Here is a 27399-nt window from a genome sequence, read left to right as displayed (position 1 = left end):
AGGGAACAATCCTTCAATGGGTCTCACTATAGCAAGCCTTCAGCAAGAGTGACAAGTAACGGGAAACCATTCTCTTGCATTCTTCACCTTACAGTTTGAACAGTTTAATTTTTTCAAGCCGGAGAACAAGCGTATGGCTCTTTCAGAAACATAACATTAACTACTGTTCAATAATAAATAAAGTTAAAAACTATACCAAAGGTTTTCAAATCTTGCTCATATTTAAAGGATACAAGAAACATTTACAAATAATACCTGTAGCAAAAACCCTTTGTTGTATATTTATAATGATACATTTCCCTAATAATTACCTTAAGGAAAAACAGACCAACATAAACTGCAGATTAACATATTTCCTGGTAGCTGTTGCTTTAAATTGGAAGGTAATTAAATATCCATTCTGTGCAAGAGGACACCCTATTAAAAACAGCTTCATTTTTTGGTCACATAACATGTTCCAATTGGGATAATTCAGGTATATATTTTTCAGTTTATGTATACATTTTCTTTTTTATAAAATACTTTATTCATACAATCTTTTTTTAACTATAGCAACATTACTATTACCTTTGAGTGGCAAAATAACAGACAGGTCATTTCATTAGAACAATAGTATATAAACAAATGGGAAAAAAAAAACCTTTCTATGTATCCATTTGAGTGTGTTTGTTGCTTTCTTTTCATACAGTTCAAAGTTTCTGTACAACTGTCTGTAAAACCTAAGTATGAATATTGCTGGTCCTGATCTGCTGAAGTCAGCGCAGTGGTGGCTCTGGCTTTGAGCTTGCACTGCCCCCTACTGGAACCCCCTGGAGGTGAGCTGTGTGGGACAGATGTGGGACGCCCAGCGCTGCCCGTCACGCCGGCCCATTCACCGCTGCCTCAGGTGAGGGCACTCGCTGGTCTGCTCTGGAAGGACAGAGGGAGAGACTGATACGGAGTACAAAGCACACATTAGCTGCTCATCCACTGACAGAGCATGAACCTGGAAGCCCTGGAGCTAGAGGCCCCCCCGCCTTCCCCCTTTCTTCAGGGCAGTAAGGCCGCAAAGGAGGCTAAGACGGACCCTAACCTGCTCATGGCTTTGCCCGTGTCCCTGAGACAGGACAGGACAGCAGGGCTAAGCCCGGAGTTATGATGTAACACTACAATGTCTGCGATTTTTTTATACACAAAAGTACAGTCACCATTTTCTTTCAGCTGACAGTGAATAAAGCTAGCCAGTGAAGCCGTAAAGAGGTACAAATGCACACTTCTGCTCCTTCTTCGGTGGGACCTACTAAGACAATTCTTACTTTGGAAGTAGCCTACAACAGAAAAACACTAAAGCTTACTGGGTGCATACTTGGGGCTACAGTGAACAATGACAGTAGCCAAGTGGATGGGCAGCCTTGGACTAACATCTGTGGTGTGATGAAACCAATTAATTATTACTGCAAGACAGTCACCAATGCCAGGTGCACAGACTTACTTGGCTTCTTCTTCGAGAGGACCATTGAAAGCTTCACTTGGAGATTTTACTTTGTCTTCTACATGTTTCACACTGTTCAAAAAGAGGCACGGAGAATGGAGAGCAATCATGACCACCTTCTTCACCAGGATTGAGAAACTGCTCACTTATACAGGTAAACACTGGCACCAAGAGGAATAAACCTGGACTAAAATCCACATACGTCACACCGAGCGGTCATGGCACGAATACTTTGCATTTCATATTGGCAGTGTGAAATTTCCCAGAATGCCGTGCCTCCCTCACCTCGGTTTCTGACAGTTGCTGGCAGTCTGGGCTGACGGGGCGAGACTCGTGTCTGGCTCTGCGCTCTCTGCCACGGCGTACTTAGCAGACACGTCTTCAGAGGTAGACAGCTTCTCCTCCTCGCTGGAAGACAGGAGGCGCCCGTTTATCAAAGCCTACACGCTACCGGGAGCGCAGGGTTCCACAGACAGAGCAAACGGCTTTAACACAGAGCGGAGGCATGCAGAATGGAAACGAGAGGGTCATGTTAATGCCCGGCGCAGACATGTGAAATGTGGTTCCTAGAACTGGCTGCTCAAAAAAAAACAAAAAAAAAACAGGGAAGACATAAAAAAGAAAAACGTACCAAGGGTCTCATGGGTAAACACACATACATCACAACATACTGGCCAAGCCACAGAAGGAAAGTTGACTGATTTCTGACTTTCTCTTTACAAGCTTCTGCCTCAACAAAAGGCTGTTCATTTACAACATGTGAAAGTCATAGCACTAATACAGTCACCCCTCTTGGTTCACATTACGAAACCACCAAAAGTAAGAGGCTGGGTGAAGTACTGATGGTGAGGAGATTGACATTTGCTTACTCATACAACTCCTCCCTTCAGAACGGTGTTTTGTTTACGTAACCTTTCCTGCACTCAAACCAGCACCCATGTATTCCAAACAAGATACACCAGGAGAACAGGACTTGAACCCGCTAAAGAGTTCTGCCATAAATACTACCACTCTGTCAATTACGTCTATTTTATTTCTACCTCAAAAGTTTCTACACGAGCAAGAGGCAATTAAGGTTAGTCAGATAAATGCCGGATGACTTAGCTAGAAAATACTTCTGTATTCAAGCCCTGCATTTACATGAACTCTTTTTTTCTAAATGTAATCTAGCACAAGAGCTTTCATCTGCGAGAGCAGGCTTTCTGGCAGGTGCTGCTGCAAAACAGCAAGGCTGCCCCTGCTGTGCAAACTGGGTTCTTCCTCCTCAAGGTGGAGCGACCTCCAGTGTACGGAGGGGGCATTTCAACAAACCCAATAAACAAGAGAGGTGTGGCACTGCATCCTGTGGGCCTGCAGACATTTTGTGTTGTCAACAAACATGCAGATGGAGATGGGGGGGGGGGGGGGGGGGGGAACGGTCACTGAAAACTGAAAACGTGGCCGACGCAGAAACAAAGACACTGCAGACGCGTGCCCTCCGACTGGCTGTACGTACCGACAGGATTTCAACACTCTGGAAGCACGCGCGCCGGGGAGGGAAAGAGGAAGCTCATGTTGTAAGTGTTGCAGTTACAGCGAGGAGCAGTTTCTCAAACACACACACTCACACACATGCACGCACACGGGACCCACTTTCTCCATCTGTCTCCCACGTTCCCCTCTATACTTAGCCTTTGAAATTCCTCATTGCCTTTGCACAAAAGGGCTCTCATTTTCAAAAATGTAAACTACAGAACAGGAAAACGCACTTTTAGTACTTGTGTCCAGTTACATCACATGGGTTATTGGGTCAAACGTCTTGTGCTTTTCATATATTCATGTGTTTTAACATTCTAAATTTAACATTAACATAGCACCGAATGCCTGGTATGCAAGAAAACACAGATTCTAGCTTCAAGGCTCCAACTTGCACTCGAGAGGATGGAGGGACAAGGCAGGGACTGTGGTCCGGTGTGCAGTGTGAGCTGGTGGGGAGTGGTGCTGCTGGGGGCGGCCTCACCTCTTGAAAACAGCAGTTTCGGTTTTGGCATCGACAGTAAGGCTGACAGTTTCCTTCATCAAGCCGTTGGTGACGGTCTCGGTGACGGGGTCCGTGGCCGGCTCGTCCTCTGCATCCGGGCCACCGTCCCCCTTCCCCCCAGGCGACACGGCCGAATGGGATGTCTCCTCCCCAGGCCAACCCTCCATCACTTTCAGGGACAAAGACGCGATGGTCACAGACTGTTCAATGGACCCAACCACAGAGCGCCAGCTCCGGACGGTCCAGCAAATCAGATCAGGCGTGGAAACTCCCGGAAATCTTACCTTCTGGATGTGACAGTGCGTTGACACCCAGGGGGTCTGCAGGCTCTGTGCTGGTCTCCATGGCCACAGGTGAGGAGCTCCTCAGAGGATCTCTGGGACTGTGGCAGTAACAAGAAATCAGTCTAACACAAGGACTCAGCACTTCCCAGCACAGGGCCACAGCACAGGTCTGCTGCCTCTGACCTATGTCACTGTTACTACTGTGAAAAACAAAGAACTATTGCACTATAAATAACTAGAATTACAGTCATCACCCCTTACCCACAACAGTCTGCGAGTCAGAAAAATATTCTGGTAAAAGAAGTCCCCCTTCAAACAAATATGCACAAATATGTACACAAACACAGAAACAACATACATTAACCACACTTGTAGCTTAATAAAAATACACATCTACATAATTAAGCTGGAAACAAAATACATTTGCATATACAGCCTTTCTTTGTAAAAAATTTAATATACATAACCTACAGCATACTTAGACAAATATGAATAAACTGTAAAAATAGGCTGAGCTGAGTAGATTCTGGTTAGAAAACCAACATTTCCTGAAGCCTTCCCACAGATCTACCTGCACTTCTGTGTTTCCAAGCAACCGTGATAAGAGGAAAAAACAAACAAAAACACAGCAGAATGACTGAGCCTGCCACAAAAGTGTGAAACCAGATGCCACACAAGATCTTTTTAAACGTGGCATAGTGTTCTTAACTCAAATCATCCCCAGCGGTGAGATTCTTTGTTTATACACAGTCAATGCTAGATTGCACTGCCTTGATCCATTTTATCACTTGGCAAGAACCTCTCAGCCTCTCTCTCCATCTCCCTTATGCTCACACACACACAGACATTTACCTACAAACCTCAAGAAGCATTACAAGGAAGAGAAAAATCAAATTCAGCAGATGCCTTGTCCTGTGTATTATGTAAAAAATAACACTGAGTTGGAATGTTTGTCAAAGACTGTCCCTTTTAACCAGTGATCCCCTTCATCTATAGTGGTTTTGACTACACATGTCTAAATAAGGTTACGGTGCAAAATGACCATTAGCTGGTCTGTATGACAAATACAATACTATGCACCATTGCAAAAATCTTGTGGTTGGGTTACAGATTTGTCAGTATTTCACTTTAGATCGTATTTCTTCTGACGTGAGGGGAGGGGCCGTTCAGAAGCAGAGTAGACTGCTTATGCATTTCTACCACCGCCCACTGCCTCACCTATAGGCATCTACACCAGAAGCTCACTGCTAACGGAAGCAGGTGTTGCTAGCTGCCTCCACTGGGCCTTTTGCCAATGACTCTCTGCGAAAATCACCTGCTGGAAGCCTGGCAAGAAGGAGCCTGTCCTCTCAGCCCCCGCGGGAGCCCTTTACCTTTGAGCAACGGCAGCAATGGGATCCCCATCCAACCTGGATGGGTACTTTTTTTGTTTTGTTTGCTTTCACCCGTCGCCTAGCTTACGGTCCGTTTGTGTATGTCCTACCCAATCACCACTCGGTGTGGCCCACACCAACATCGCCTGTCGGAAAGCACTTACCTCACGGTTGCTGAGAAGCTGCTGAAGTCAGCCCAGCCTGTCTCCTTTGCTGAGGAAGGATTGGGCGAGCTCCACCCCTCGGGCTCAGGCAGGACTGCGGGCGCGGACGCTGTGGCGGCTGGTGTTCCTGCCGCTGTGGAGCTGCCGGTCTCCATGGGGATGTCATCAAAGTTGGCTGTCCATGTGGGTGCTGCAAAGAACAACCAATGTAAGGAATATCTCCAGCATACATGTTCAAAGGCATTTAGACACATATGCACGCACAGACACATAATCCTCCCCTCCACCTTTTCACCACAACTTCAGAATGACCAATCGTGAGTTAGACTGACCACTACACCTCTCATACACGTATATATAAAGGGGAATCCCACCCCCATACCCTTGCACACAACATTTTTCACCCTACAAGCCACAATGCCTCCTACAGGGGAGGTGGCATCAATTGGAGGAGCAGTGCATCTCCCACTTACAACAACCTGGTGACTTACTGGACCACATATCACAAGGAGGCGCTGATGCCACAGTTACTGCAGAAATTTTTGCCAACGGACTCCTAGTCATAGGTAGCTAATGACACTGCCTAGTCTTAAACTAAGCGCTCAACCTGTACTCGAAGCAAGCGTCTTCACAGCCTGAGCTGCTCCTGCGCAATGAATTCTGACACAGCCAGTCTGAACTTGAGACAAAGGTTGGTCATATTTCGGTGGCTGGCTGTGACTGGAAACATCAGTCTGTACAAGCTAAATGTGCGTGCTAGTGCAGTGAAGTCGCCCTGCTCCTCACCTTCACCGGTATCGACTTCCATTCTGTCGTCAGAGTTGGTGTTGCTCGGTGCGAAAGGGTCTCGCTTCACGTCCTCCTCCTCAGAATCTGTGCTCTCCTCGCTGTCGGTGCTGCCTGAGCTCCTGGGGGGAAAAGGGACAGGTGAAGATTTGGTTAACACAGTCAGTTAAAGCACATGGGACGATGGCATCTCCACGCGACTGTTCTTTTCAGCCAGGCTACTACCGAGGACGTCTCTGGGCCTCCGGAGCGAAGGTGACATCTTTCTCGTCCCAAATGTCCTCCTCATCAGATCCAGTGTCTTCGAACTGCTGGATTTTCTCCTTACAGCAGGCTTCAAAGAGGGCTATGTTTGCCTGCAGGGCAGAGTGAGCACGGCGGTTACCACGCTAAGGAAATGCTGAAGAGCTTTTGCATTCTCCTTTCAAAGACCGGACAGTAAAAACAAACCAACACACAAGCAGTGATTCATAACTAAAATGCTCATATTCATGCAATTTCGATTAATTCAATGGAGATCGGTTTAAGAAAATGATATACTGGAGACGGGCTGGCAAATTTGGGGGCGGACAGGGTGGGCAGGCGAAGCTGACTCACAGACCGAAAGCGGAGCTTAAGTGTGCAGTCTGCTTGTTTTTCACCCTTTCAAGAAACTTAAAGTTTGAAACACAAGAGCCAACTATTCCCGTTTGCCCTAATACTAGTTAGCTAGGTAAACGGACTTACCTTGCAAGCTGAACAGCTTGTTAGGGGTACATCAGTCTGTAGTTAACTAATGTTAAAATAGTTGTGTAGATAAGTTAGTTAGCAAAGGCTGCCCTATATGTATATTTGAAAAGGTTTGTGTAGCACAGCTAGCCACTTAGCCAGCTAGCTAATTAAATTACTTAATAGGTCTGACTAAATTCAACGTGTCAAGTGACATCACATGGATAGCTGTGGTAAACTGGCTGTCCGAAGTTATGAAGTCACTTAAAAAAAAACATTACAACACATACCAGTTTTTTTCCCCAAACTACTGGCATTTTCAATACAGTCTCTTTCCAGTGTTCTTGAGGTATTTCATATAATACTAAGTTAGCAGTTTCTGTACCCCCAGAATAACTTTTCCCTCATCCTTCAACATTTAATACTCCTTGATCTACTGACCAGATACATGGACAGCTATCAAGAATAAACAAATCTCATTAGTCAAATGTTTCCTGCCGAGGCAGGTAGTGAAAAAACCTAATTCAGCTTTAAAATCTATCAAATCAGACTCTTGCAGCTACACCTGTACAGACACTCATTTATTACAATAAAGTTTAAAAATGAAATTTCTGCCTGCCCGTCTCCAGTATATACATGTTTTTAATATAGAGATTTTATATGAAAAAGAGAAAGTTACGTAATTTCAGTGTAAAGACATCCTTAATTTTTCATCTGGCACAAACAAAAAAACAGCAAATTATACTTACGCTTTCATTTGTATTCAAGGAAAAATTGATGTCTGATATTCTATCAAAGGGAATACTGCAACATCAAAAATATTAATGTAAGTACAGGTGAACCTTTTAGGCAGTAGTTTCACACAGTAGGCTTTTTCACTAAAACCCATGTTTAAAAGAGGTCGGAAGAACACTAACTGGTAAAAGCAGAACTCCCAAGATTGCCCAGCCACAGTATAAAGGAAAATTAAGTGATCCCCATCCAACCCAAATCCTCGAGTGATCCACCAGCTAAGAAAGGCCTCTACCCAGCAGTGCCTCCTAACTAACACCCCCCCCCAAAAAAACCCACACCAAAGAGGGGGAGAGGGCTTTAAAAGCACTTGCCCTTTCACCTTCCAACACACTGGGATCTTTAACTTTACAGGTGCAGCCACATCCTCTGTAAAATGCCTTACACACTCCAGATTCATGCTTGCTCACAGTGTAACCAAACAACAGGGCCAAGTTACAGAAGTTTTATGTGGTAAACAGTGAATTAAAGTAAATACTTCTATTTTTATATTTACATGTTCAAAATGCACACGTGGACATGGGAGGAAAGTATGCAACATCCTCAAACATCCTCCTCCAGCACAGTTATACGTTTTTAAGGAGTGAAAATTTTGGTCTCTTGTGGATTTGGACAGGTTCAGCTTCATTCACAGAGAATGCTACACTCAAGCCCAACCAAAATATGATAGGCTGACCCTGTGGGAGGGAGGTCACTATAGAAACGGCATGCATTATCAGTACTCACTCCACGACATCATCCTGATCAGCAAACTCCTCGTCATTGAAGCCAAACTGCTCAATAAAATTGGACGTCATTTGTTGCATCTGATAATCAGAAAAGGCCTGGCAAACCCAGGACCAATGATAATGATATAATCTTGGCGCTACAAAAGAAACTTTTGAGTTCTTCATTTCAAGACATGGAATAATTGCTAACATTCATGCAAGCACTAGCCAGTTATACTTAACATTTACAGCTTCGTGTTGACAAAAATGATGCATTACATAGATTTATGATAATTACGACACACAGTTAGTATTACAGCAGAAACAGACACTGAATTTACACTGTGAGCTTTAATTTATAATTAGATTACATCAAAATTAGGACATATAAAAGATAATTGCAGGATTTTTGTTGACTCATCCAGTTACAGACTTACTTGTTGTAAGGATGAATCCTGGTGAAATCCACTGTCCTTGAAGTCTACCTCATCATCACTGGACGAGTGAATATGGTGCGTATTCACCTGAGTGCGACACACAGCATCATTTTCCCCATGTCAGTCCTCTCAAACACGCTTGGATAATACAAAATGTAAAAGGCTTAGAAATGGTAATTACCAAGTCTACAGTGTTTTTCTTGTTTGTGTCTGCTAGTGGGCCAGACAAGAAAGCCTCCCATTTTTCCCTCACATCCTCAGGAAGCTCTGGAAAGCAGAAATGGGAGTGTTTTCATTATGAAAATGACTCAACATGTGCGTATAAGCAAATTTCATAACAACAACAAGCAATTCATCCCACCTCAACTCACCATTCTGCAGTACATCCATACACTGCATCAAGCCTAGTCTTGAACAACCCCAGTCCCTGCTTCTGCTGAGGCTTGGTAAGATGCTTCATGCATAAATACTTCCTAATCCTAAAACTTCAATTTCCATCTATGCCTTCTTGATCTAGTGGCGGTACCCAACTTGAAATAGTTTTTGAAGTCCCCCTTATAAATCCCATTAAAAAAATGTAAAATTGTAAAACCAAATCCGCTCATGGGTCTCCCTTTGCTGAGACTACATAAATTAACAGTCTTAAATCCCTCCTCAAAATTTATATATTTGACACTCAGGACAAGTTTTGTCCTTCTAGGTATTTTTTTCCAAAGAGACACTATGTCCTTTCTCATAGTGTGGTGCCAAGAACTGGAAACAATAGTCTAAATGTATTTTGACAAAGGCATTGCATAACGTTGATCTGATAATCCTTCTAAACAATTACAATTCCTGGGCTGCTGCAGGGTAGCAGTATGTCATGCCACTCACCTGAAATGAGCTGCTGTATTAGTGCACTGTTGGGCCCCTTATCACTGTTGTGCACAATGGAATTGGCTATTCTGGTCAGGTGGCCCATGTACCCTCTTCGTCGTCCACCCTCGGCCCTGGAGCACGAAAACGTAATCTCATTCTGAGACTCAAGCCGCACGATTTCAAAACAAGACGAATCAATTATGAAATTAAACCCATTGATACTGCTCTTGTACTTACTGTTCCTTTTCATTGGAGGCCCACGCATCAAGTATTCTCTGGATTAACTGGCACTTCTGAAACAGCTGAAGACAGAGGGAAAACATGGGTTTAGCTTCTTTGTTGTATAGACTGCAGCATACACATCAGAGGACCAAGGGGACAGACTCACGTGTTTGACCAGGAGGTTTTCCCTGACCGGCTCTTGATCGTTGTCCGTGTTGATCTCAGGGTTTTCACTTTGAGCAGGGGGCATGGCAAGGATAAGCGCAGTGCAGATCTCTACTTGTATGTGCAGAAAATTATTCCATATATATTTAAAGTACATATCCTAAAAACAAACAAGAGAAAAAAAGGCCATTAAAAACAAGCTCCTCATGCAAGCCGGTTTCGTAGAAACATTTGTTGGAGAAATGGAATGGTGAGATCAATTAAATCTCACACAGTCCACATAACATGTGTCTTACAAATACTGCTTTGGAAATGAATATTTTAAGTATTTTAAAGAAGGAAACTTAGTTGTATTTTTGTGTTTGTATTGTAAAATTACACCATACTAAAGTAGGAATTCAGCCTGAAGCCGGTAAATGTGCTTATTTTTAGATAAACAAAATCTGATACAGGTTGAAAATGAGGCTGAACCCTTTATGTTATGCAAACAGCATACGCAGCTTTACTGGAACCAGGTGAGATCTGTGGTATGGACTAAAATATTAAATTAAATGACGTCTTCAGTAACCAAACTGGGTGAGCGATCCCTTCAAAATAGATCACTACAAGAAACCAAAGTTGTGGGGAAAAGACACACAGCATGTTACTTACATAGCTTTTGCTGCGCCAATGCACAGCTGTGACTGACGTATGAGCCAGCCTGCAGGATACTTACAAGTATGACTCCAACAGTGTTGAGATCAATCAGCTCCAGGTTGATGATGTGCGTGTTTGCCTGCAGAAGGCTGGCCACGAGACGGACCACATTCAGGCGAGTGTTTCCCACCGGGGGGTCCAGCACTCCCCATGTAGTTTTCAGGACGTTCGTCTGCAGGGAGATGAAAGAAAGAATAAGCACAAAATCGATAACGCTGCTGCCAAGAACTGACTGGGGCTGTTTCTAAATATATTCTTCTTTGCCTCCACCAAGAACAGTAGTTAGTGCTGACCTACCTACCTACATTTGGACAGAACATCCACAGTGTCTGTAGGAAAAACTAGAATGATCAAATTTAACTGTCCCAAAATGACTATCTACGACAAAGCCCATGGAAATTCAAACACTCAGGCTGACTGCTTTTGGGTCTGAGGGCTGGTGGGAGTAAAGGAAAACTAACAAATGAATGCAAACACATCTAACCTGTGGTCCTGTTTCCTAACTTTTAAGTAAGGTGCAGTGAAAAAGCAGATAACATGACTGCCCTACATGCATTTCATTACACATATCCCAGAACATGACAAGACATGTAAAGCAACAGATATGCAAACCCTTTAAATAGCCTTTAGCATAGACATATGATAAACTGTGTTAACGCTTTCCATGGAAGGTACTACACAGGAATTACAGGCTGTCACTTTGTGTGCCATGTCATTATCAATATACGCAATATTACGGTGACGTTCTGAATTGTTATGTAACGGTAAAACCATATGTCATGGACAGTGACACAGAATTCTCTGATGGCTGGCATAAATGTTTAGGTGGTGCTTATGAAGGCACTATGTAGTTCATAAATAGAACTCTTCAGAGAAAGCGTCTGGTAAAACGTGATGTACGCTTTGTGTAAGTGTGTCTATTTACCTTTGGGGGCTCCAGCAGCAGTTGGTGGAAGTGTTTGAGCCTGGGTCTGACTGCTTCCAGCACGCTCTGATTGACTGAGAACGAGGGGTGGTTCATTCCAGGGGGGCAGATCTCCAAGTGCCCTTCGAAACTACAAAAGTAAGGCGCACAGCTGCATGTCAAAACAACCCTAACAACGAGCACAACTGTTAGAAAATCCCTCGGGTGAAAACGGGCACTTACGCAGGCCTTCGTGTCTCAAAAAGCGTCAACAGTATCTGGATAACACTGACTATAGCCGATTCGTTCTTCTCTTTGTCAAAGATGTTGGACAGAAACTGCTCCACTGTCTCTTGTCTGCCAGAGAGAGGACACACACTAGGTTCATGTCAGGCTGACACTTCCAACTTCCCAGTCAAAAATGCTCAGTGAGCACTGAAACGTCACAACAATGCATACTAAAACTTCAAACACAGCTTCTGAACAAACAATGCAGCCGCACTCAGGTTAGAGCACAGGCATTTGAAAAATGTCCTTCCACTCACTGAGCACTTGCAGAATAGACTCAACGACAAGCCAAAGTTTGTGCTGAATAAATATTACAATGCGGTACAAACACACACACGATCATACGTATTTGCACGCCATGTTACTAATTTCTGGGATGTAAAGCTCCTCCTCCTGCTGCTGCTGGTGTTGCGGAGCCTGTGGCAGGAGTGAGAGGGGAGCGTACCTTTCCAGTGTGGCCAGTAAGGGGTCTGGCTCTGAGCAGCCCTGCACTTGGAACATCTGGTCTCTGCTGAGCCGGATTATTTCACACAGTGACTGGGACGCGTTCGAGTGCCTCTGGCAGAGGGAAACGATGGAGAGGCACATCAGAGAAAAACCCAAAGGAATGCGACCTCGCAGCCAGAGAGCTCAACACGCACAGATACGGAACAATCGCATGCCCTTTTTTTTTTTTTTTTTAAAAAGGCGGACAACAACAGATCCAACTGGCTTCTTACAAAAAAGGCAGTAACAGCCCTGCCATCTGAAAGGAGTTAATGTAATCTTTCTTACGTCTTCATCCTGAGATGGCTGTACCATGTCTATGAGCCGCTGGATAACTTTCTCCTCATTCAACCACTGTGGGAGGAAATTAAATTGAATTACTGAACAATGAAGACTTGTACTGAAAGGAGAAAAAAAAATTACAGCAAAACAAGACAAAAAACGACCAAACAAGTTGACAAAACAACCCCCAGCCTAAATGTCTGCTTCTGGACTATAAATAGCCATCAACATCTCACACATGAACTTCTGTCTGAGAAACATTCAAACATTAAGGTCCATTGGTTATGTTTCATCAGTTAACTCATAATCTGGTTATGTTGAAGCAGGGCTCAAGGACTGAGGAGGCTTTATACAGCCACAGTTTATAAGACAACTGGGCAAACATTCATTCACTGAAAAGGGGTATGACAGAGCAAAATCACTCTGCATAAGCAATGACAACAACACTGGGAAGAATGACACAGGAAATCCTACCTGGGGTCTGATCCATTGACTCAGTCAGGCCCACATTCATTAAAACTTCAACAAGAGAGTAGGCAATAATATTAAGAGGGATGTACTTACGTTTAGAACATCTTGCCTTAGCTGCTGAGGTTCGATGCAGGTCAGCATTCTCAGCAGCAGGTCCATAATGGCCGAGGTCCCTATGTGTTTGATCATGAGATCCACAAAGTCCTCCCTCTTTCGCAGGAACTCCACAATCTACGAGAGACAGCCGATGGATAAGTGGCTGCTGGCCACAGTAAATGCAGAAAACAATATGGATGCCATTTCAAACTCTTTTATCCTCAGCTGTAAGGGGATCGCCTAAATGTAATAAAACTTCGCTGTGCAATGCCCAGCATGCCTACCTGTTCGGGCTTCCTGCTGATGAGAATGCTCAGCACCTTGCTGAAGAAGCTGGCCAGCAGAGGGTTGAGAGGGGGCTCATTCTGCAGAAAGCTGTAGAGCTTCATCAGCAAGCTTTCATCCTCACCCAGTCTGTCATTGATTTGTCCCACATCAGAGGTGAGGAGTTCACAGGATATGTTTGGGTACCTGAAATCACACCAACCAATTCATTATATGGTGTCAAGGAAAAAAGAAAAACAAGGCTGTCAGACACTACACCATGCAACATTACACCACAGGTCACCCCTCTTGTTAAAAATACTGACATAACAAAAACACTTGAACTGCAACATAGCACCAATTATCATTAGTAAACTCAAAACTTTAGTAATGTGAGTCCAATTAAGTCAAACAATTTCTTTAATGAATTTATTAATGGTTTACTTCACTTGGCTGAGCAATGCACTGTAGCTCAAACAGGGCCAGTAAAATTATTTACATGAATCATGGTATTTTATTTAATAAACGAAGAATTTAGCTAAGGATATTTCTCAGTTAGGAAAGGAAAAAAAATTAAAATATAAGACTATTTTATTCTTTGATTTAGAATTACACTTTTTATGAACCAACTGCTTATAAAAACCAAATCATCCTGGATATGATCCACATTAGCAGAGTGCTCTGCACTTTTCCCGATGCATTCCCTACAAGCTGTGTTCTCACTTCCTATTCCCTTTGTGAACTGTGGGCCCCATAATCCACCATTACTGCACTAAGGCATGAAAATCCAAAGCTGATGAATAGTTAAGTTCTTTTGTACGCCCAGGTCAACGGTTACTTTGGCTTTAACAATCACATGGAGTACAGGGCCACTGAACTGCAACATTCACAAACCACTTCAAGTTATAAGGCAGAGTTCCCTCTCCAGCCACATTCACTGCATGCGGCTACATTCGTGCGCTAATGCTAACGTATGGAGCAACAAACACTTCCAACAACAACACGGCAAGTCCCGGCTGCTCACTTGTACTTGATCTTCTCGTCCATGTCGTCGGAGGGCTCCTGGGTGATGAACGTGACCAGGTCCTCCATGCACTGCGGCCGCACCAGGAAGTCCACCAGCTTGCGGTTCTGGGCCTTGCACTCCTGCAGGACGTCCTCCTCGTCCATCACCTCCGTCAGGGTCACGTCCTCCTTCTCCAGGAGGGTGTCGATGTGGGACGTCGTGTGTAGATCAAACTTCCAGAACATGGTGCCGGTGCTGCTGCTGCCGCTGTTGGGGGGGGGGGGGGGGGGGGGGGGGGGGGGAGTTGGCACAGAGGACGTGTGAGCGTGTGAGCGCCGGGAAAAGCGCTCTGCAGTGCGATCAGCCTCTCTCATTAAAGCACAGCTGCGAACACAGACTTGTTCTTTGGGTGCAAACTGACAGTCCTTTCATAACACATTTCCTGTAGCTGTACAAAAACATCTGAGAGATGCTGATTTTTTTTTCTAGTTACTTTCTGAAACCTACTTTGGTTGTGCTGCTTACATTAATACAATAGACAACAATGGCTAAGTTATGATTCTGACTTGTGCTGGACGGTCGTACCTGGTTGAGGCAGTAACCTGTGGGTAAAACTCTAATCAAAAATAAAATAATGCTTGTGCTCTTGGTGAGTTCTTGCCCATTACAGGCTTTCAAGGCAGCGGCAAGCACAGAACCCCTTGGACACAGGACACATGCAGCAGAAAAGACCTCGGCCCCACAAAACAATCAATGCACACCTGCAACACAAAGAACAAGGAGAACGACTTTACTTAAACTCAATAAATCACTCATGACTACGAGAGATCTGATGGATAATACATCTAAATCAACAAAAAAGGCTACATAAGGATCATTACATGCGAAATGGGACTGACGATGCCATTACCCTCTTAGATTTTCCTGACAGCTGACTTATGTATCTGCGGTGGAGATTTGGACAAAGACAATATCTGAGGCCTATTATAAACTATTTCCAAGACATGGGTACATTCATTTTAGCCATCTGTATGCCTACTTAGATGTCATTTAAGACACTGTACATTTCTAACCTATAAAAGATGCTGTCTTAATCCTGACATCATATTGAAGTCTTTGTTGTGCTCCTATCTATTTGTGGCTTGTTGGCATAGCTAAGTAATGAACCACAAAATAAAATCCAAATAAAACAAAATCTGAACAAGGATTACAAAAATGGTAAATGGCATTAACAGACAAAGACGTTGTAAAAGATGCCCTGTAAACTGCACAGTTTCACTGGACAGTATATTTGGCTGTCACCCATTGTGAAAACTTTGTGAAGCAGTGAGAATTCCCAACTGCAACAGCAGCGGTCCAGGCATTTGTGTGCATTTTTTTAATAAAGCTTACTTCCAGCTAAGTACCATTCTTCATACATCATTCTTCGCATAGAATTTCATGCCAGAAAATTAATATTTCCTTCCAGTGCTGTACACCAGATCTACACTCATTCTGCATTATTTTCAATGTAGTTATGCTCACTCCACAAAAGGAGTAACAAAAGCTTAAGTGAAGATTTCTTCCTCCATCAGATAAAAACGAGTGCATATGCGTCATTTGGGGAGCAACTGTTCCCTTTCATTTCCAAAAACACATGCCGTGTAGGTGGATGCAGACAGTACAGGAAGAGGCCTTGCCTTTGGTCAGCAGCAACTGAGCAGTAGGGGAGACTCAATAAATGGAAACAAACCGCCCTGCCAGCTTGGCTCCAGGCAGGTTAGTGCACACCTGGTAAAAGCCCACCGAGCTGAGATTTCTGAACCACGAGGAGTTCTGATGCGAAATGAAATTTTACTCCTAGTCTGAACACACTAGGGCAGTAATGCCATCACACAATTCACTGCAACTGTTTCAGACAAACAATGTCCTAGTAGGTACAGTCCCCAAAGCAAGATGATGATTAGCTGTTATTAACTCTACAAGGGGTTGAGTTCATTTGTGCAAAAATCTTTCTTTTGTACTGTTCATTTGTGGCAAGTGACTGCCAATTTCAAAGCTGAAATTGGCAGTCACTTGCCACAAATGAACAGTGCAAAAGAAAGATTTTTGCAAGATGCTGTGTGTGAAACATTACCTTTCCCCCGTTTTGTAGTAAAAGTAAATTAATTGGATAAATCTTAGTTTTGAGCTGTGACTGCTTCAGAACGCAAAAACCTCATTAACAGTTGCATTCAGGGCATCTGCCGATTAAAGGAATTCTTTGGACGCACTGCTTCCTTTGCGGATTGAACTAAGCTACAGACTTGCTGCTGTTTAACTATGAGCGAGGGCAGTCTATACTCCAACAGTTGGAGAAATGTCTGTAAAGAGCTGGAAGCTAACAAATTCTCTAACAGTAAAACCTTGGTTAGCTCAAACAAGAACATGTAAAATTATTGGAAATCTAATTTTGTTAAAAAAACACAAATGCTAATGACAATGATACCACTGCCAAATGCACTAGGGTTAAACAGAATGTGTCAGACAGGAAAATCTGACATCATGCCATAAGAGCATCTTACCAAAAAATGTGTCACCCAAAAAAATATCAACAAATAAGTGGATTAAAAATGACAGCAAACCCCAGCAAACTACACAGGTCAAAAATGTCACTGGCAGAATAGTAATTTTACATTTCTGTTGACTTCAACCAAGTTTTGTTTGGAAGTCTACAGCAATATTGCCTGCCAGATGCAGATCTATATGAAACATGTGTGCACCATGTGCTCTTGTTCAGCCACATTGTTGCTATGAGTTCAATTTTTATTCAGATTACATCAATATGGAGTTCAAACACCAGTTTGATTGCTATCTGTGGCATGCTTTAAAGTACTTTATGTTGTCAATTTGTTTGCAGTCAGCATCTAAAAAGACAAACAACCAGACAGCCCTCTTCCTGTAAATATCTCTCTTTAAACATTTGTCATAATTCCCTAATTGGAAGTGATTACACTACAGCTGGTAGTTAGCTAGCTGTCTTTCAGCTACACTTAATATAATAACTTTAAATGTGTGTTTTCCTTCACACCAGAACTGGTGAATCATGATTTAATGAGGAAGGTCTGAAGGGGTAGCTCTAATTTCAATTTCCCTTTATTTCTGGCATTTGATAAATGCTTCAGATACATTCTTTAATATTATAACACTATGAAGTAGTGAGACACAAACTGGTTGATTACTATGCATTTACCATTAGCTAGGTATACACATAATAGTGAATGAACTGGTTACACCAAATAATCTTGCGGGTCACCATGTGAAACTGAAATCTACATATATCTGAGCCATTGGGCAGTCATGTAGGTCTTCAGAACTAAGTATCTGTGTTTAAAGTATAGCATTCATACAGCTTGTTAAACAAAAAAGCATGGAATGCAGAAAACACTCCAAACCAGCTACCTAGGAATTCTGAACCAAGGCACTGTACACAATCCCAAACAAAAATCATACTCTTTTGACAATAATCCCTTTATAAATGTCAGCTGTGCAACTGTTAAGTATTTCTCTTTTGTTCGCTTTGTGGGCATCTGAAGAAAAATACTGCAGGGGTTAACTGTACTTCATCAAGATGAACTTTGACCCTGAGCATACCAATCTGCCACAATGATCTTACAACATGGTTCACCTGCTGAGACAGCTAGGAATTGTAAAAACCTCTAAATATTGACAGACAAGGGCATATAAAATGGTGGTTCTTCAAAGTTCCTGCTACTTAAGTCTGACATTAAAATCTGCTTTTTACTTAAACTATGAAACAACTACAGACAAACATATTGGCAAATTAACACAAATTAATATTTGTATTTTTAGCATTAATATGAAACCATAAATCTACAAGTTTCAGTGCTACTTAAACATAATGAGCTTCTTTCTTTCTTCAAATACTCAGTTCCATTAAAATATCAAAATCAAAAATGGATGGCAAAACAAGTATTTTTACACTTAATAAAAACCCTTAAATTAAAAATGAATTAATCCAACTCCCAGGTGTGTGTTTTTTGTTTCTGGGAAGGAAGGCATCTGACAAGCTGGTAAAAGGTCACAGAGGAGTCATCTTGAGTTATGTTCATCCAGAGGTACCGTCAGTGCTCATGGATGGATCAGAGGAAACCAAGCTTTGAGGTTTGGTTAGAGCCCAGGGGAGCCAAGCAGAACTAGACACATTTACCCTGTAAAATACCATGGCCAGAGCATGACTTTTCTCAGTGGTTACTACTAACTAGGTAGCACAGGCTTACAAGAGTAAGAATTTACCAAGTGACCTTGCTCACTTGTTTACAAACAAACATGAGACAGTCTGAGACATATAGATGGTATGGGGTCAGCAACCACTGTCCAGAATACAGGGTCACAGGGATGGAAATAGCACTCCCAATGCTTAGCAGTATAAGTCTTTTTAGGTCACACTAGCTGCACTTGATGTTGCATTTTACTTTGAAAAAAACTTGATTCGAATCAAAACCTAGAGCTTAAACTACAATGTACTGAGAGCTCCATTTCCACCTCTGGGGTCGCATTCAAACAGCAAACACACAGCTGAGGCAGGTCACAGGAAATGTGCCTGTAACCCTCTTATATCATGTCCACCAATACCAGGATCTCAGTACATAAGTGTGAAAGGCCAAAGTCCTGGGCAACAAACTGAATATTAGCACTGACTCAGCAACTCTACTGCCAGAGTGCTTAGACCAGAGATGTGGAAGTGGTTCCTCTGTTTCGAAAACAGCGGCTAAATGCATGTGTGCATGTGTACACTTCATTACACCTTTAAGGCGCTGCAGCTCAGGGTAGCCCATCTGGTCCCCCTAACCAAGATAAGGTTGCAATGCTTTTCATTCTGTAATTAAAACAACAGCGTGGGTACCCGCATAGCATACATTGTCTGCAAATGAAAAGCATGTACTTTATCCTTTAATTTCAAAACGTTATCCGGCCCCTCACCTGTAGTGCAAGAATCTGTGTAGCTGTCCTCCTACCTGGAAATATATATTTTGTTTCACTGGAACATTTCTCCTTAAGTTGCACTGATGTCTTACCTCAGGAGATGAGAGTGGGATTCACAGACAACTGTAGAGAGCAAAGTTATGAACCACTGAACCAATGTCACTTAACTGCAGACCACTGTCATGTGCAGAGATGTTTTGACACATTGCCTTCCATTCGAAGCTCGAAGGTGGAGTTTAATAGAATAGTTGGCTAGCCAACACTTTACCCTTTAAAAATGATCTAGCTTCTCAGATGTCCTTGCGAAGTGGATCTAAAAAAGGACATCACACATGCTTCTGAGCCAATAGATAGTTGTATGATGATGGATGCTTACTAATCAGCTCATATACATTTACCTTTCCAATTAGCTTATTAGCTAAGCTAGCTAATATGAGTGCGAGTTAAGATGGAATCTATATGTACCGATAGGAATATTAACTGCACCTCGGTCGAAAGTTGTAACAACAAAATCAACAATCCCCAGTTCGCAGAAACATGAAACACAGTAAACTAGTTGGTTTCCTACATTAGTTAGCAAGCATGTGTGTTGTGTGGCTGTCTGTCAGTGGCTAAACTCAACTGCTATCAGTAAACTAACGCTACTATTTACTAGCGTTCACAACATTTATTATAACTAGCTACCGCTTGTATAATATAATAGCTATACCAACTAAGCAAACTGTGCTACAATAAACTTGTTAGCTAGTTATCTACCTTGCTCTCGGCCGCCATCACGTAGATGGACGAAAGTAACTAGCTAACTGTTAGCTACGGTTCCCTGATAAGCATCTACAGCTAACGCTAGCTATCGGCTAACATAATGCCGCTAACATTAACGAGGCAATCAGTAATAAGTAAGTCGATAAGTTTATCTTAACATAGTTATCTGATGGAATGAAAAACTTCCTACACAACTCGCAGAGTAATGACAACGGACAGTTTCTGGCAAACAAGCAAACCTCAGTAACGTTCGATTGAAAGTAAAGCATGACGGATATTAAATACTGCCTTTATTTATTCGCTTCCCTACGTTGGACAGCATAAAACATGCGGGATCAGAGAGACGCTGGGTAGATATCGTTAGACTAGTTCGCTAGCCTGACCAGCCAATTTTGTATAGCTAGCACACGCTAGCTACCCATTTCCAAATAGACTCCGGAGATATCATCATAAGAACAGACTTCCTAGCTTGCTGCTGTCTGACTGGAGTTCCAACGTACCTAGCTAGCTAGCCAGTCAGCTGAGTAGCTAACATTAGCTACCTCAACCCCCACCCCACCCCCACCCCCCAAAGATTTTAGAGAAAACAGCCTTCTAAATAACTGCATAACTCCGAATCGTAGGAAGAAATGAGACAACACATACATAAGACTGGAAGCTAACTAGACTAGCTAACAGCCCGCGTCCATGTAACTAACTAACGTTAGCTAACTAGCTAGCAACCTATACCGTAGTCGGCTGCAAACAAGCAGTGTAGCTAGCCACTGAATATTTGAGCGCTTATTTACTATAGCTAACTAGCTAGCTACAACGTTACCGTAAATATGTTATGTTATTAATACAACATAAAAACAGTTGTAAAACGCAAGCTATACTCTCAAGATAGCTAACCATCCAATCGATTTTGACTTTGAAAAACATCCGAATTGGCTTGCTAGTAAGTGCTTAGCAATCTAGCTAGCTATAGCTACTCCTGTCGCCAATAAAGAGAACTGCATTGACTAGCTAGCATGGTGCTACCTAACTAGCTAGCTTGCTACGTACCGAAACACAGCGGAAAATGACGACTCCACGACATGTAGCTTAGAAAACCCTTTGCTTCAAGTGTTGCGAACATAAAATACGATCTAAATATGACTCTTATTTGAAAACAAACCGTTTAAACTAGACTCCGGCAAACGGGAAAAGGCATACCATAAGACGGCACTTTTCAAGATGGCGGTACTATCAACTTCAACTACCCCTTCCCCCCACAGCGCGGCCATATCTATCACTCAAACGCAGTGTCCGACGTCCATTGGCTAAATTAGGTCTGACGCCCGTATTTTCAGACTTATGGTTGGACAGTTTCAGTGTCACTCAGACGGGTAAGCACAGTCAACTCCTCGCTCGTTCGACTGCCTGCGACATTAATCCGTCCAGCAAATCTCGAAACTGTAGCTCTTGCAGCATCGACACAGGACAGTTTTTTGAGCCAGCATGGCGTCACTTTCATCCCGCTGTTTTATCGCTGAATCTTATTGGATTAGATATACGTCAATCAGAGCAAACACCCTTCGTCTAAAGGAGGAAAAGTACATTTCAGCACTTTCCAAAATATTAAGTACACTAACTTTAAATCGTGACACTTGACATCACGTTAGTCAAAGAGCAAGTGGATCCAAACAAAACTATACAGTAAAAGTGTTTCTGAAATCTGGAGTGTATGAGGCGTCCTGTTTCCAACGCCCCAATCCACCTCGATTTCGCATTTGCTGCGAACCTTTCCCTCGGTCATCTTCAACGCCCTAGCAACAATAAGACGTCATCGATATACAGTACGATTCGTACTCAATAATTAGCATAGCTTGTTGCTTGCTAGCTGAATCTATCCTAGACCATAAAGCAGTAGGCTACAGTTTCAGCATGGGAAATAGAACAAATGATGCACCACCGCTGGTACTGCTTCTGTATTACTGAATGTGACTTATGGGACTGATTTGGTTGTCGGTTAGCTAGGTAAAACTTTTTTGCTTCCAGTTTCTTGTGGTTGCAAACATCAGTTGGTTATCTAGCTAGACAAACGATTTAGTTTGGCCACTAAGCTAATCCAGAGGGAAAGTATGGTAACTAGCTAAATTAACCTTTCTTTTAATGTGAAAAAATTCTTCTTGGATTGGAGAGTAGGGTTGTATTCCAGGACATGCTTATATTTTCATTACAATGTTGCAGTTATTGATAGTTTATATGGCTGGCCACATAGCTAGAAAATAAATCATCTTCGCTGAGATATTCTACATTATTTAACATCATGTTTTATGAAAATCAGGCCCGGCTATGGATTGTTAGGGCATGTGTGGGGGGAGACGGACCTCAGTGCACCCCCAGTTGTTTTCTTATATCCCGATGTCTACATCGTATTTATGATTTTTGTGTATCCAGTGATTTGCAGTTTCATTCTATATTTTCTCCTGGCGCCGAGCCTGATGAAAATAGCGGCATGATTTTGATCGAAACGAATGTAACTGCTTGACGTACAATGGTACGCGACTATGTTAGGGTGACGTCACCAAGAGTGCTTGCAGCAGGACGTTTCAGCCTAGCTACGACTGTCGGCATGGTTGTGTTGTGTCTCTGGGAGACTAAGGTATATTTCCCAGGCCCGACAATTAAGCTTATCATAGTGAAATGGGCCCACATGTGTTAGAAGCACAGTGACTCTGTGAGTACGGAGAGCAGTGTGGCAATCACGCCCGTCACGGTGCCGTCGCAAAGTGAGTTTGCAGCAGGACGTTTTCACCTTATTTTGAGTCCAAGCATTTCGACAATGTAGCCATGTCGCCAAGTTTCGGTTCTCAACTCATCGCCTCCCCTATAAACTTACCGCTCACCACAGTATAATTGCAAACTGGAAAGGCTTACGGAAATCATATTGCAGCAAACTGAAAATTGAAAAGGTTTACAAATATGGCTTATTGTTTACTTGTGTCATTGTTTGTGGTATTCGTTATAGCAGAAAACACACTTTTGAGGTAGTTAGCCTGAGAGATACAGTATAAGGACAAACTTTGTTATTTTAACTTGTTTTCTTTATTTGATTCCTCCTGCTAACAGTCTGCATTTAAAAACTAGGTTTACTCCACCTGGGTCCTCAAACGGCTATGGCCTAGCTTGAATAAGCTTGAACACATGGTAGTGCGTGCATAAAATTAGGCAAAATGAGGCGTGTCAAATGAAATGTAATATTAATTATGATATAGGAATCAAAGAGGAAATCAGGCATGTTTAATTTGTATGTTATGTGAGTGTGATTGTGCGTGTGTGTAGACTGAGTGTGTTCATGCTATATTGTCTGTGGGGCTCCATTGATGAAATTTGGGTCAGATGCACTCTGGTTTTGTCCAGTGTGTAAAGTGCATTCAGGCACGGGCAGACTCAGTGCAGTATAGCAGAAAGAACATGACACACACCCTTGTTAGGCCTATGTGATTACGTATGCCTCAGAACACGGTGAACTACAAACCTATAAAGGTATGTGTGCAAATCACAGCTATCTAAATTGGTGCAACACTTATACGCATGTGCCAGCAACCACACCATTCTCTAATTTGCTCTTGCCTGCTGTTTGAAGCAAAGTGCAGCTGGGTTTGGTTAATACTTTCAGGGAAAACCAGGTTGGTGATGAAAGTGCGGTTGGTGATCCAGTGAGGGGTACTCTGACCCAAGCAAATGTAATGCCCCAGTACAATGATGGGGACATTGTCCTGCAGGAGGTTCTGTCTTTCATATAAGATGTTAAACTAAAAAACAGTCATCAGTGTGTTAGGAGAAGTTGATCTTGCTGTGTAACCAAAAAGTAATGATGGGCCATAATCATCAAAAACATTTTTGAGTATGAAAATGAGATTCTCAGCCGAACTATGACAAACTCTCAGCTGACTCTAGTCCTCCATTCAAAAACACTATCCATGACAAGGTTGAACATTTTTAGATTGTGGCAACATCAGTCAAAAATTGGAACAGCTTTTGCCAAAGGACTTCCACATTATACCTGTTCTCCAAAACGCAACCAAAAACACAAGGGTCTTCAACAGCACTCTGAAGGCCCATTCTATCCTGTGCAGGCTCCCTAACAGATAAAAATACCCAACTTTTTGGGTTTTCCCCCCTTTTGTTTTCCCTGGGATGCAGCTCTACTGTCTTCAGATACAATAGACAAGATGAACAGACTGGCATCTAATGGTCATGTTAAAGGCAACTGTAAGGAGATAGCTTCTAACAATTTAGTTTATACTATTTAGTTTTTTTCCCATGACTCACATGGCTAACAATGGCAAGTAATACATAAAAGAAAGAATGATTGTCAGTGTATTTTAACAAATAAACTGTCATTGTATTTATTATCATACTGAAGCAGCTGGCCAACACAGTATTCCAAACACCTAATTAGGTAAGGGAGCTCCACACCTGGCACTTCAAAACGTAGTAGCTTAGCTGGCAAAGTGATCACCTAGCAACAGTGGCCAGTAAGTGGAACATTCTCAAAAGGTAACAAAATTGGATGGGAGGGATTGCATCTTAAAGCTTGAAAATGTAAAAGTAATACTATAACCTCACACATCTTGATTGTAGCTTGAAAGCTACAGGAGAGCTTAGTTTTTGTGGTTGGAATGGGCCATTAAAATGTGTGTTACATGCAGACTAAATTTGTTGTTCCAGAAGATGGCGACAGTGGGTAGTTAAATTTGGATTTCACTCATCTTACCTCTGAAAGATGAAAAACGGTGCACAAGGCCACCAATGCTGCTTCACGGTTACATGTCCTCTCCTCTAATCTGAAGCACAAAGAAGTCTTTCCCTATTGAGGATGCTCTGAATGCCATACCTTGTACAAGCATGTTGTACCTAACGTCATCTTTGTTTCATACTCTGGCAAATGAACAGTGTGTTTCGCAGAGACATCAGTCATGTCTGTATCTAAACCAACTTAACACACATTTCAACCATCTATATGTATCTAATGTTTATACTTGCATTATGTTTGCATTAAAAGTCCTGCATATAATATATGGACTGATGGCTTCAGGTTCTCTGTGTCCAGCAGATGGCACACTGCTCCCATCCCAAACTCTTGGCATGCTTCCTGTAACTGTGTCTCCACCCTCTGTCAGTGATGGTTGTCAGTAGATTATTGCTCCACTAAGCAAACAATGTGTGCTGTTCTGAGCTGCCATTGACATACTGTAGATGAATTGTGCAAAATATAAGGTTGTTGCATCATTCAGTCCAGTTTTTTTTTTTCTGTTGCTTTTCTCACTGTGTGGGTTGAAGTGAGGGTCCATGTCTAAATGGTTGTTTTATTTTACATCTATTTTCTATGGTAAAGGTCTTCAGAAGAATGAGATTAAGGAAATAATTCATCATTGTTTGAAATACTCACCATGTGATGTCAGAATTTATGTTTCAAGGGTCGTATGGTAGACAACCTAACAGCATAAATTGAGCACAGTAACCACACATTGCTGATATTTAATCCAACCACACACATACATATGTGTATATGTGTACTTACAGTTTTTAATTAAGTATGCATATATAGATCCACATGAATTTTAATGTCAGAAACCTTTTTTGTTACTTTCCTTACTGGTAGTTACCATGTTTTTTCCATTTATTTGTAAATAATTAAAATAATTGAATTAACTGTAGAAACATTGGGAATAGCCCAAGCATCTAAGGAACAAAATGGGCACTCTCACCACATTAATTTAAACCTGACGCACTTTCAAGAGCAAAAAAAAAAAAAAAGCTCTCAAACTCATTAAGAGCTCCCTTGGCAGGTCTGGTCTTTGTGATTGTGCTGCTCTGTGGGGGCATTGCAAAAACCCAGTATGAGCCAACACATTCAAACCATGTGTGAAGACTGTAATGGCCTGCATTTAAAAAACAAGCCAATTTTTCACACTCCATTTAAACTCAACTGCATTATTTTAAAGTGTGAAGACCTAAAGAGAAAAAGAGAGAGGCTTTCTCCAATGGAGCTGGAACCATGCTGGCTCATTATACCCCTTTTTCCACTGCAGAGCTAGAACCTGGCTGGCTCATTATAACACTTTTTCACTGTAGAGCTTGTACTATGCAAGGGTTACCCCCAGGGTAATTCCAGGCAGATCTGGCTGTGTAATGGGTGGTTGTGTGTAGGGGAGGATAGTGACTTGTGAGTTATGTCAAATGAATTTCATCAGCAGCTCCCACTTGTTTCAACCACAGACCGTGTCCTGCGAAACTTCGTCTTGCCTTGTCATTTTCCAACAGTGACTGGGAGCCCACAGTGGCAGAACAGATTGGCATTGTATTATCTGTAAGGATGGGTAGGTCATCCAGGGCATCCTTAAATGGCTCATGAGGCACCTGCAAAGTCCCTTGGTGACGTCAGTGATGATGCTTCAGTCCTCCACTTGGCATTTGCCCTGCTGTGGTGCACTGAGTTGGGACTCGTGCCTTGTGAAATCACTTTCTAGACTTCACAAAAGCATAACACAGCCTTCATGTCTGGCATGCAGATGTGTGGAGTTTAATTACGACACAGGGACGTGGAAAAGCAGTGATATCACCTACTTGTGCAATTTGCTTGGCCGTAAGGACGCCACAAGTTCAAGTCCTTAAAAAAGAGACATTATCATCCCAAGTTCTTTCAAATTCCTAGTCAGCTGCCCTTTGTACAAAATGTAATCAACAGAAATGTACAGAAATCAACATTGCCCCTTACATGCCACAAACACAATTCTCACTCACCGAAATACATGATGATAGATGAAGAAAAAACAGCGATGAGACATTCTGAATTTACATCCGACAACGTGTGGGCTTATGATGCACTGGCATCAGCATCCGTTGCCGGACAGGTGTCGACAGACACCCTGGTGCCAACAACCACTCCTGCACACAACAGGCAAAGCTCCAGTCCTGCTGAAATAGCAGCACAGTAAGCAGCTCCAAGTAAAGATGACCGCCCATCTGCCTTGGTTATAAAAGGACCACTGAGATGAGCTGCATGTAAATGGAGACATAAAGCCAAGGTGGCCCATCCTGGGCCAGCTTCATTCTAGCCAAGAAAGGAGTGGTTCAAAGGAGATGAGCCCACCTCAGGGGGACACAGGCAGAACGGTGCCATGACACGTGAGGTGTCGGACCGTGCAGGGCCAGAAACGGA

General features: G+C 42.6%; 1 protein-coding gene across 5 annotated transcripts; it reads right to left on the bottom strand.

Annotated features, from left to right (window-relative positions):
- Positions 1-79: 79 nt before the first annotated feature.
- On the bottom strand, positions 80-21620 carry LOC118787699 (serine/threonine-protein phosphatase 6 regulatory subunit 3-like). 5 transcript variants are annotated; one of them, XM_036543311.1, is made up of 26 exons: positions 21402-21620; positions 15066-15241; positions 14499-14747; positions 13495-13681; positions 13208-13345; positions 12650-12715; positions 12321-12433; positions 11831-11944; positions 11609-11738; positions 10703-10855; positions 9989-10147; positions 9838-9902; positions 9616-9731; positions 8924-9009; positions 8743-8829; positions 8325-8422; positions 7556-7610; positions 6324-6454; positions 6099-6220; positions 5313-5502; positions 3776-3873; positions 3471-3660; positions 2967-2984; positions 1757-1879; positions 1472-1543; positions 80-909 (listed from the first exon to the last, which is right to left on the bottom strand). In XM_036543311.1, the coding sequence occupies exons 3-26, from the start codon at positions 14723-14725 to the stop codon at positions 858-860; spliced, it is 2790 nt and encodes a 929-aa protein (XP_036399204.1). In that variant the 5' UTR covers positions 14726-14747; positions 15066-15241; positions 21402-21620; the 3' UTR covers positions 80-857. The 5 variants fall into 5 exon arrangements, with proteins under 5 accessions (XP_036399204.1, XP_036399203.1, XP_036399207.1 ...); XM_036543310.1 differs by having other exon boundaries at positions 21252-21430; XM_036543314.1 differs by having other exon boundaries at positions 8325-8371; positions 21252-21430.
- Positions 21621-27399: the final 5779 nt, after the last annotated feature.

The sequence above is a fragment of the Megalops cyprinoides genome, chromosome 13 (assembly GCF_013368585.1).
Source record: "Megalops cyprinoides isolate fMegCyp1 chromosome 13, fMegCyp1.pri, whole genome shotgun sequence".
Lineage (NCBI taxonomy): Eukaryota > Metazoa > Chordata > Actinopteri > Elopiformes > Megalopidae > Megalops > Megalops cyprinoides.
The sequence above is the reverse complement of the archived record's forward strand: the minus strand, read 5'-3'. Positions and strand labels throughout refer to the sequence as shown.